This window comes from Corythoichthys intestinalis, chromosome 22 (assembly GCF_030265065.1).
Source record: "Corythoichthys intestinalis isolate RoL2023-P3 chromosome 22, ASM3026506v1, whole genome shotgun sequence".
NCBI classification, from domain to species: domain Eukaryota; kingdom Metazoa; phylum Chordata; class Actinopteri; order Syngnathiformes; family Syngnathidae; genus Corythoichthys; species Corythoichthys intestinalis.
In genome coordinates this window covers 2,301,160-2,313,247 of record NC_080416.1, presented here as the reverse complement: position 1 = coordinate 2,313,247, position 12,088 = coordinate 2,301,160, and the positions used below count along the sequence as shown (strand labels likewise).

The window sequence follows — 12,088 nt, the reverse complement described above, 5'->3', positions numbered from 1 at the left end:
AAGTTGGCTAAATTGGGGGTCTCAGAGCGGAACTTCAAGTCACCTGAGTGTTTTCCGCCATACATATATATATCATCTAACACAAAAAGGGTTTGGAGGATATCTTTTTGTGAAGATAGGTATTGTACCCATCACCTTATCAAAGGTATATACGTACATGTAATTAAGCTTCTCGAACAGACATCTATCTAAAAATTGAAAAGATTCTAGTGAAGAAAAAAATATATATAACATTGAAAAAAAGTATTTTCAAAAATATTGACAAGTAGTTCAGTTCAATTCAAATTTTTCAGGCATGCGAGCCAATAGTTTTTTTTTTTTTGTGCACTTAATAAAGCTTCTTGAACAGGTCACGGAGCTGCGTCACACACAACGTCACACAGCCTACTCTTTGCCGTTTGCGCGGTGCTGTCACTGTTACACGCCAACTCATCCAAGGAAAACGACAAATACGGCTCATCTTCTTCCTTGAGTTAATGAAATAATGCATTAGCTTGCGCTATATTTAGTTTTAGATTCATTCTGCACGTTTCAAAGTCGCTCGCTCAATCCAACTGACGGTTGCTGGCTTCGCATGCCTCCCTTTCCTTAGTTGGCGCCTCGATCGGCAATTTATTAAAAATGTTCACATTCGGTTAGTCTTTTTTGACATCACAACGGCTCTTGGGATATGTAGTCTGTTGTGCTGCTTTTGGTTTTGAAAAAGGACAAGAAATGATGGAAATATGGTGATAGACACATGGTTCATGCAGCGTTTTAATGCATATTTTTGAGTGCAATAAAACTATCAAATTCAAATGACATTATCTCCCGTTTTACTGAGTCGATTGACTTCAAATAAAAACTGGTGTGGACCTCAACTTCCGCATTTTCAAATGAGACCAACCAGCGGAACGTGGGTGACGTAATTACAGCGTGACGAAGCTTCAAAGACGATATACGTAAACGCGTCGATGCTGACACGTTCAGTGTTAAAGGGTTAAATACTACTTTTATCAATGATTGTCCTATCAATTATTCAATGGAATAATCCAGTGTCCCTTCATTAGAACAGGTTTTTTGTGTGGGTTTTAGCTTGTGGTTTGATTCCTTTCTCTCCTCTTCTTTCCTCTACAGCTTACAGCACGTTCTACATTGTCGGTCTTGTACTATCCATGCAGATCCCTTTTGTCGGGTTCCAGCCAATCAGGACCAGTGAGCATATGGCTGCTGCTGGTAAGTCACGTGACTCTTTATATTTTAATTTTTCCTACAGCAGCGGCTTCTTAATACGTCAATCACAGAGCACCAGATGTTCGCGTACTCGTACTAAAGAGATCTGTGTGCTAGTAAAATACAGTTTTAATTTCACAAATTTAACACTATTTTGGCCTTTGAGAGCCAAAGGTTGATTTAACTATTGTCTCCAATACCAGGTATGCAATAAAAAGTTTTACAGGATTCACTTTGTATCTATTTATATATACAGTGGGGCAAATAAGTATTTAGTCAACCACTAATTGTGCAAGTTCTCCCACTTGAAAATATTAGAGAGGCCTGTAATTGCCAACATGGGTAAACCTCAACCATGAGAGACAGAATGTGGAAAAAAAAAAAAAAAAAAGAAAATCACATTGTTTGATTTTTTTTTTTTTTTTTTAATAATTTATTTGCACATCATGGTGGAAAATAAGTATTTGGTCATTAACAAAAGTTCTCAATACTTTGTTATGTACCCTTTGTTGGCATTAACGGAGGCCAAACGTTTTCTGTAACTCTTCACAAGCTTTCAACTCCTTCCGCAGATTTTCTATGGGGTTGAGATCTTGAGACTGGCTCGGCCACTCCAGGACCTTGAAATTCTTCTTACGAAGCCACTCCTTTGTTGCCCTGGCTGTGTGTTTGGGATCATTGTCATGCTGAAAGAGCCAGCCACGTCTCATCTTCAATGCCCTTGCTGATGGAAGGAGATTTTCACTCAAACTCTCTCGATACATGGCCCCATTCATTCTTTCCTTTACACAGATCAGTCGTCCTGGTCCCTTTGCAGAAAAACAGCCCCAAAGCATGTTTCTTCCACCCCCATGCTTCACAGTGGGTATGGTTTTCTTCGGATGCAATTCAGTATTCTTTCTTCTCCAAACACGAGAACATGTGTTTCTACCAAAAAGTTCTATTTTGGTTTCATCTGACCATAACACATTCTCCCAGTCCTCTTCTGGATCATCCAAATGCTCTCTAGCGAACCGATGACAGGCCTGGACGTGTACTGGCTTCAGCAGGGGACACGTCTGGCACTGCAGGATTTGAGTCCCTGGTGGAGCAATGTGTTACTGATAGTAGCCTTTTTTACTGTGGTCCCAGCTCTTTGTAGGTCATTCACTAGGTCCCCCCGTGTGGTTCTGGGATTTTTGCTTACCGTTCTTGTGTTATCATTTTGACACCACGGGTTGAGATCTTGCATGGAGCCCTAGATCGTGGGAGATTATCAGTGGTCTTGTATGTCTTCCATTTTGTAATAATTGCTCCCACAGTTGATTTCTTTACACCATGCGTTTTACCTATTGGAGAGTCAGTCTGGTGCAGGTCTACAATTTTGTCTCGGGTGTCCTTCGACAGCTCTTTGGTATTGGCCATAGTGGAGTTTGGAGTGTGTTTTCCGAAATTTCCGGGTTCACGGTGAGTCAGCAACCAGCACACTTTTGCTCAATAGACGATGTTTATTGATTAGAAAATGCAGAATAAATTAGATTTATTGATTACAATCCAACAAGAGCAAGCAACAAGTATCAAAACAAGCATAACAAGTTGTAACGATGACGTTAGATGTAGTTTGTCAATCTCAGAATCCCCGCGTTACCGTTACAGCACAATAAAATGTTCTTTAACAATGAAAATCGCTTACCGTTGACAAATGAGCGGGGAGCCAACGCTCCGGCAAAGCTGCAAAGGAACAAAGCCAAGAGACCTGTACGTAATCCTCTGGCAGATTTCGGAGGGGTTGTAATCAATAAATCTCATTTATTCTGCATTTTCTAATCAATAAACATCGTCTATTGAGCAAAACTGTGCTGGTTGCTGACTCACCCCGAACCCGGAAATTTCGGAAAACAGTGTGACTGACTGAGGTGGTGGACAGGTGTCTTTTATACCGATAATGAGTTGAAACAGGTGCCATTAATACAGGTACAGAGTGGAGCCTCGTGAGAAGAAGTTTGACCTCTTTGACAGCCAGAAAACTTGCTTGTTTGTAGGTGACCAAATACTTATTTTCCACTCTAATTTGGAAATAAATTCTTTAAAAATCAAACAATGAGATTTTCTGTTTTTTTTTTTTTCACATTCTGTCTCTCATGGTTGAGGTTTGTCCATGTTGACAATTACAGGTCTCTCTAATATTTTCAAGTAGGAGAACTTGCACAATTGGTGGTTGACTAAATACTTATTTGCCCCACTGTATATTTCAAACAAAGTGGTATCAGTCAGGTATCAGGGCCAAAAAATGGTCTCAACAATAACAATATTCTGTCGAGCTTGAACTATGAGTCAAAACGCTCGAAATTGGCTGGCACTTTTCAGGAATACACTTCAATTTGCACACAAAGTATGAGAGGTGTTAAACAATCCAAACAAGAAATGTCTGCATGTTTGAAAATACAACACCCGAAATGTCCAGCAATCTCTCCCCAAAATCCCTTTACTGCCTGCTCTCAGAGAGCAAGTATATTTTTTGTTATCTGCGGAACATCTGCTCAGAACATCTGGTGGGAGCACACAAGAAGCACCATGGGAAACAATAGGAGAGTGACTGAGCTATGGACTTGTTAGGGAGGGATAGAATTTTAGCACCCTGGCTGCTCTCCATGAACCATTCAGGGCTTCATTGTGGAAAGGATGAGATCTGTAGTGAGTGGTGGAAGGCAAGATGAAGGGAAGGGTGATTTCACACGTGGCTTGTCAAAGGTGCTTTCAGTGCTTTTTTTTTTTTTTTAAATATCAAATTCACAGAATGTTCAAAAGGGACAGATTGAAGAGCTCTGCACAGGAAAATCTTTCATTCACGCCTATCGAAGGGACCATGAATTGTAAATAACATCAAAACTGCTATTTAACACATACGAAATCTGTCTTTTTTTTTTGCAGGTGTGTTTGCACTTCTACAAGCGTACGCCTTCCTGCAGTACTTGCGAGACAGACTGACCAGACAAGAATTCCAGACACTTTTCTTCCTTGGTGTTTCTCTCGCTGCTGGTGTGGTCTTCCTCACGGTTATATATCTCACATACACAGGTATGCTTGTAATATTTTGTCATATTATGGACACGTGGTGTGCGATACACTGCTGGGCAAAAGTATTAGTAGTAAGTCAGATAATGCTCAATTTCTCCTAGAAAATGATTGCAATTACAAATGCTTTGGTCGTAATAGCTTCATTGATTTTGCTTGCAATGGAAAAAACACAAAAGAGAATGGAAAAAAAAAAAAAAATCATTATCATTTTACTTGGGCTGTCGAACAATTAAAATTTTTAATCGAGTTAATTACAGCTTAAAAATTAATTAATCGTAATTAATCGCAATTCAAACCATCTATAAAATATGCCATATTTTTCTGTAAATTATTGTTGGAATGGAAAGATAAGACAAGATGGATATATACATTCAACATACGGTACATAAGGACTGTATTTGTTTATTATAACAATAAATCAACAAGATGGCATTATTAACATTCTCTTAAAGCGATCCATGAATAGAAAGACTTGTAGTTCTTAAAAGAAAAATGTTAGTACAACTTATAGAAATTTTATATCAAAACCACTCTTAATGTTTTCGTTTTAAAAAATTTTACATTAAGTTTTTAAATTTTCAATCAAAAAATAAACTAGTAGCCCGCCATTGTTGATGTCAATAATTACTGACACAATGCTCACGGGTGCTGAAGCCTATAAAATCAGTCGCACCCAAGCGCTAGCAGAGGGCGGCAAAACTCCATAAAACACAATTAACAAGTGAGCGTTTCACTGTACCGTCATTTAAATCTGTCTGAGCGGGGCATCTGCGTTAATGGCGTACCGCACGCAGGCTATTTTTAGACCGTGACGTCGCATCGTAAAGCGGAAGTAAAGCCGAAGTGGGACATTATAGACCCGCCCTCGCATAGACCCAACGTAAAAAGTGCTACTTTTCTCCGGTAATCTTTCAAAAACGAACATGCCGATCACTTGGAACTTGTAGAAACGACTCTTGACATTACGACACATGAAGGATGTTTTCTTCATACGTTTCCGGAACCAAAAACTCGGGAGGAAAAAATATGAAGACCGAATCAACTTGCGCGGACTTAAACACCAGCTCGGCGAATTCATTCACGTTTCATATGCAGTAAACATTATGTTGGGTTGGCATGGTCTTTCAGAGGGCAAAGAGGTAAGCCGTTTTTATATTTTTACCTTATTTTTTTAGCGTAACGTTGTGCCGTACTGCTTCTGTCTGACAATGAATGACCTGAAAAGAATTACAATGGTATCTGACTGCCACTGTGACCGTTTCTGTTACATATGTATAAAAAAACAACTTTAGTAAGGGGGAGGTGTAAATAAATTATAGGATTAAGATGTGTTATCAATGAAAAAATTAAAAGTGTTCGTTGGCTGTCACTGAGTAGCATTTGCAATCACTACACAAAGCTAACTAAATTACCCCCAAGAACGGTAAGAGATGTAGGACAACCAGAGGATATGTAAGAAAGACAGGGCTGATGGTAAAGGATAGCTTGTTGAAACAGGAGAATGTCATTGTCAGTCGCGTCGATAAAAAAGCTAAAGCTATGCTTAGGTCGGCTCGTTTTTTTCGTCTTTTTCAGCTTTCGACACTAAAGCCATCTCTTTAACTCAGTGCTTCTCAATTATTTTCTGTTACGCCCCCCCCAAGCAAGACGTAAATGTTTCGCGCCCCCCCCAAACTCTCCGCCGCCACTGTAAATAGTATTATTCGTCTATAAAATTACTATTATAAATACGCATCTGCCTAACATTGTGTCCTTTTTTTCTAATAAAGAAAAAAAGTAACAGATCAACTTATAATAAAGTATAACTTTATTAACATTGTTTTGTTTGTAACAGAGAAGACTTGACGTGCATCAATTTGCCTGAATTTAAAAAAAAAAAGTCACATTCAAACTGTAAAAATACACTCAAGGTATTTTTGACCATTTGATACAGAAAAATAAAATGTAATAAAATCCGTAAATAATAACAAATTCAAATTGATTAGAAACATTTACTCATGAGGACAATATGCCAAAAAATTTGACCGAAAAAACAAAAATGAATAAAGGAAAAAAAGAGTGTCCTTGGACAGAAGGACAGTTTTTATTTTTGCTGCTCACACTCAGTATTACCTCCTTTGCAATGGTGTGGAGTCATTATGCAATGAGCATGCTAACAATGCTCACTGGTTTACTGATATAACACTGACAAAGCAGGACTATTGTTGGCAATATTCGGCACGTTTTCGCTGAAAAACAATCAAGCGGCTTATCTATGAGATTGGGGTCGAATGTCTTTAAGTGGCGTCTTAATTGATTTGGCTTCTGGCAGTCGGCTATAATTATTTTCAGACACAGTAAACAGTAGTCTTTCCTCATCACCCCACTGTATTAAAAGTCAAAGCTAAAAGGCAAACGGCCCGAAAAAAGCGCATTCTCGGCGGCCGAGGTAGAACCGTAGGTGAGGGCGGTCGTCGTGACGATCCCAAGCCGAAAATGGCACTTCTCGGGCGGCGACGTGAGAACCGGACAAGACAGTGGGTCGCTGTGTGAGTGAGTCCGGTCGGAAAACGGCTTTCGAAAACGGCGGCGGCGCACTGCTCTTCATGTCTGTTTTCTGTGTGCTGAGTAGTTCAAAAATACTGCACGCACTCTGAAAATGAGAGCGCCACTGCCACCCACTGAGTGCATGTGCAAGTACACTTTATTCCAATCCGGCAAAAAAAAAAAAAAAAAAAAAAAAAAAAAACATGTTCCCCGAGGACACATGCGCCCCCCCTGGCATCGCTCTGCGCCCCCCCAGGGGGGCGCGCCCCACTATTTGAGAAGTACTGCTTTAACTGAACGTTTTTATGTTCTTCCACATCTTTGCCAGTCAATTTGGCACCAGGCACATCATTTTCGGAGAGAATTGGTAGGTTTAGCGCTGTAAACATCTCCTTCGTACACGATTTCCATTCATTTCCTATTGGGGACAAACGGTGGCTTGTCCTAACTTAGCAACAGTAGCTAATGTCATGAATATTAATGAGCGGAAGTGACGTGTTGCTTGCGGTACGCCATTGCGTCAAATATTTTAACGTGATTAATTTTAAAAAATTGAAGCCCGTTGACCCAATAATTTTGACAGCCCTACATTTTACACAAAACTCCAAAAATGGGCCGGACAAAAGTATTGGCACCCTCAGCCTAATACTTGGTAGCACAACCTTTAGACAAAATAACTGCGAACAACACCTTCCGGTATCCATCAATGAGTTTCTTACAATGCTCTGCTTGAATTTTAGACGATTCATCTTTGCCCAACTGCTTTAGATCTCTCCACAGGTGTTCTATGGGATTCAGGTCTGGACTCATTGCTTGGCATTTAAGAAGTCTCCAGTGCTAAACCATTTTCTAATGCTTTTTGAGGTGTGTTTTGGGTCATTGTCCTGCTGGAAGACCCATGACCTCTGAGGGAGACCCAGCTTTCTCACACTGGGTCCTCCATTATGCTGCAAAATTTGTTGGTAGTCTTTAGACTCAATGATGCTATGCACACGGTCAAGCAGTCCAGTGCCAGAGGTAGGAAAGCCACCCCAAAACATCAGGGAACCTCCGCCATATTTGACTGTAGGGACCGTGTTCTTTTTTTTGAAGGCCTCATTTCCCCCCCCCTGTAAACTCTATGTTGACGCCTTTTCCAAAAAAGCTGCACTTTTGTCTCATCTGACCAGAGAACATTCTTCCAAAACGTTTTGGCTTTCTCGGGTATGTTTTGGCAAACTACAGGCTGGCTTTTTTTATGTATCTGGGTCAGAAGTGGGGTCTTCTTGGGTATCCTACCACAGAGTCCCTTTTCATTCAGACGCCGATGGGTAGTACGGGTTGACACTGTCGTACCCTCGGACTGCAGGACCGCTTGAACTTGTTTGGTTGTTAGTCGAGCTTCTTTATCTATCATCAATCTTTCATTGAAATGTCTCGTCCACTTTTCTTTTCCGTCCACATCTAGGGAGGTTAGCCACAGTGCCTTGGGCTTTACACTTATTGATGACACTGCAACGGAGACATAGGAAAATTCAGGTCTTTGGAGATGGACTTGTAACCTTGAGATTGCCCATGCTTCCTCACATGTCCTCAGACAGTTTTTTTGGTCTTCTTTCTATTCTCCATGCTCAATGTGTTACACACAAGGACACAGGACAGAGGTTGAGTCAACTTTAATCCATTTTAACTAGCTGCAAGTGTGATTTAGTTATTGCCACCACCTGTTATGTGCAACAGGTCAGTAACAGGTGCTGTTAATGACACTAATTAGAGAAGCATCACATGATTTTTCACAGGGTGCCAATACTTTTGTCCGGCCCATTTTTGGAGTTTAGTGTAAAATGATAATGATTTAAATTTTCCATTTTCTTTGTGTTTTTTCATTGCAAGCAAAATAAATGAAGATATTACTACCAAAGCATTTGTAATTGCAATCATTTTCTGGGAGAAATCGAGCATTATCTGACAGAATTGCAGGGGTGACAATACTTTTGGCCAGCACTGTACATTTACTTTCTGTCCGATATGACTATATTGGCGATGTGACACCCTCGTGACGATGTCGCTAATATCGTTTTGGCGATGTATATCGTCATCACACATCACTAATATTTACAGTGGGGCAAATAAGTATTTAGTCAACACCAATTGTGCAAGTTCTCCTACTTGAAAAGACTAGAGAGGCTGGTAATTGTCAACATGGGTAAACAAACCTTAACCATGAGAGACAGAAAATCACTTTGTTTGATTTTTAAATAATTTATTTCCAAATTAAAGTGGAAAATAAGTATTTGGTCACCTACAAACAAGCAAGATTTCTGGCTGTCAAAGCCTTCTAATTTCTTCTAACGAGGTCTATCGAGGTCTAACGAGGCTCCATTCGTTATCTGTATTAATGCCACCTGTTTTAACTCATTATCGGTATAAAAGACACCTGTCCACAAAGTCAGTCAGTCACACTCCAAACTCCACTATGGCCAAGACCAAAGAGCTGTCGAAGGACACCAGAGACAAAATTGTAGACCTGCACCAGGCTGGGAAGACTGAATCTGCAATAGGTAAAACGCTTGGTGTAAAGAAATCAACCGTGGGAGCAATAATTAGGAAATGGAAGACATACAACACCACTGATAATCTCCCTTGATCTGGGGCACCATGCAAGATCTCACCCGTGGCGTCAAAATGATAACAAGAAGGTTGAGCAAAAATCCCAGAACCGCACGGGGGGACCTCGTGAATGACCTACAGAGAGCTGGGACCACAGTCAGACAATGGCAACTATCAATAACACAATGCGCCGCCAGGGACTCAAATCCTGTACTGCCAGACGTGTCCCCCTGCTGAAGCCAGTACACGTCCAGGCCCGCCTGCAGTTCGCTAGAGAGCATTTGGATGATCCAGAAGAGGACTGGGAGAATGTGTTATGGTCAGACGAAACCAAAATAGAACTTTTTGGTAGAAACACAGGTTCTCGTGTTTGGAGGAGAAAGAATACTCAATTGCATCCGAAGAACACCATACCCACTGTGAAGCATGGGGGTGGAAACATCATGCTTTGGGGCTGTTTTTCTACAAAGGGACCCGGACAACTCATCTGTATAAAGGAAAGAATGAATGGGTCCATGTATCGAGAGATTTTGAGTGAAAATTTCCTTCCATCAGCAAGGGCATTGAAGATGAGACGTGGCTGGGTCTTTCAGCATGACAATGATCCCAAACACACAGGCAGGGCAACAAAGGAGTGGCTTCGTAAGAAGCATTTTCAGGTCCTGGAGTGGCCTAGCCAGTCTCCAGATCTCAACCCCATAGAAAATCTGTGGAGGGAGTTGAAAGTCAGTGTTGCCCAATGACAGCCCCAAAACATCACTGCTCTAGAGGAGATCTGCATGGAGGAATGGGCCAAAATACCAGCAAGAGTGTGTGAAAAGCTTTTGAAGAGTTACAGAAAACGTTTGTCCTTCCTTTATTGCCAACCAAAGGTACATAATAAATTATTGAGATGAACTTTTGGTATTGACCAAATACTTATTTTCCACCATGATTTGCAAATACATTCTTTAAAAATCAAACAATGTTATTTTCTGGGCTTTTTTTCCACATTCTGGCTCATGGTTGAGGTTTACCCATGTTGACAATTACAGGCCTCTCCAATATTTTCAAGTGGGAGAATTTGCACAATTAGTGGTTGACTAAATACTTATTTGCCCCACTGTACATACATATGTACATACTTTGGCAATATATCATATAATATTGTGCTTTTGCTAGCAAGGCTGTTGCTCAAAGGTTTCGTTCAGTAGCTTCAATAATCGTTAAACGATTTCATTTTATATTAGTATGTGATTGTACTACAAATATGCAGGCAATCTCTCAAATCTTTTCTTTTTTTTTTTTTTTTTTTTTTTCCAATTCATGAATCTATTGATTTTCACAATCTTTCCCTTAATGTCCTCTATTTACATTCAGAGGGTGTTATTTATGCATGACTCCATGGCCGATTAGATTAATAAGCGTCTTCTCAAATAGGTCAATGAACTGATTCGGAATACGCTCGGCAAATAGATTTGCCTCCATTATATGTGCCCAGAGGATTTTTGTGCATCACGCCACAGTCCTTTATGATGGCAAATGGGTTATTTTGTCGCAAAGCACAATAATGCATTGCTTGGAAATGCAATTATAAAGATTTTCAACGGTCAGCAAGCAATGTTTAAAGTGACCTTGTTTGCTACCTACGTGCAAGAACCAACCTGTATGTCGCAATAATTCTCCTTCCTAGTTTTGTGATTGTCATCACATTTTTCCACTTGGCATCAGAGGTGCCCTTTTGTGGTGGCGTGACAAAATCTCAGGGGCGGCGGGAATGAAAGAAAATGTATGCTGGAGTCTTTAAAAACATATTTTTGGGATACATTCGGCTTTATCGTGCACTGCAGCGACGCATACAAACAGCAGTTTTAACTTTTGACATTGTGTTAATATTTTTTTCAATTATGTACAGCTCTGCTGTGTCGCTGTATGGTTAGCTCAGCCACTAACATTTCACGCTTTCTATTTTTATTTATTGGTTTAATTTGAGTGTGTCAAGGCTGTAATTTGTGCTGCTGATGGAGTGCACTTTGTTTTTGTGGAATTACATTTCATCCCATTTGTACGAATTAGTTGATTTAACATTTTGAAAACGCTTTTTGTGTAGAACTCTGTTCAACATCACCCCAAATCACAGCCTGCAGTGATGACGATTCAATTTGGCACCACTCAAACAGCGTTATTAAAACATTGGATTCTTCAATCGATCATCGTTAAAGGGGCATTTTTGTCAGCGCACAAATCAATTGCTGTACTTAAGCTTGTACTTGTACGTTTTATATATAGTTTTGCTCTTCAACGCCATATACTAGTCCTTCTACAAAAATTAGCATATTGTGATAAAGTTCATTATTTTCTGTAATGTACTTATTAGGGGTGTAACGATAAACAAAAATCTCGGTTCGGTACGTACCTCGGTTTTGAGGTCACGGTTCGGTTCATTTTCGGTACAGTAAGAAAACAATGCAAAATATAAATGTGCTAGTTGTTTATTACACATTTTTGTGCTTTCAACAATAGGAACAGTAGCCTATACAAAGCTAGAATTCTGCTCAAAAAGTAGCGAGTATTTAAAGATAATCTGACAACAATTTGCCTTTCAGACCCCGCGTATAAGTCAGCTTTCTTTCTGAAAGAAAGAAGAAAAAAGAAGTCCTGTGCTAAAGAGAAAAGTAATCCAATTACAAAGATTTTAACATGTATTTTACAAATGAAGTGCCTC

At 39.9% G+C, this 12,088-nt stretch overlaps 1 protein-coding gene across 2 annotated transcripts in view; it reads left to right on the top strand.

The window, feature by feature from the left end:
• The window catches only part of stt3b (STT3 oligosaccharyltransferase complex catalytic subunit B), a 114,486-nt gene that overhangs the window by 57,319 nt on the left and 45,079 nt on the right, over positions 1-12,088 (top strand). For both annotated transcript variants that reach the window (XM_057827149.1, XM_057827148.1), the window contains exons 6-7: positions 1,117-1,215; positions 4,123-4,269. In XM_057827149.1, coding sequence (XP_057683132.1) covers positions 1,117-1,215; positions 4,123-4,269 — 246 coding nt within the window. The remainder of the gene's footprint in view (positions 1-1,116; positions 1,216-4,122; positions 4,270-12,088) is intronic.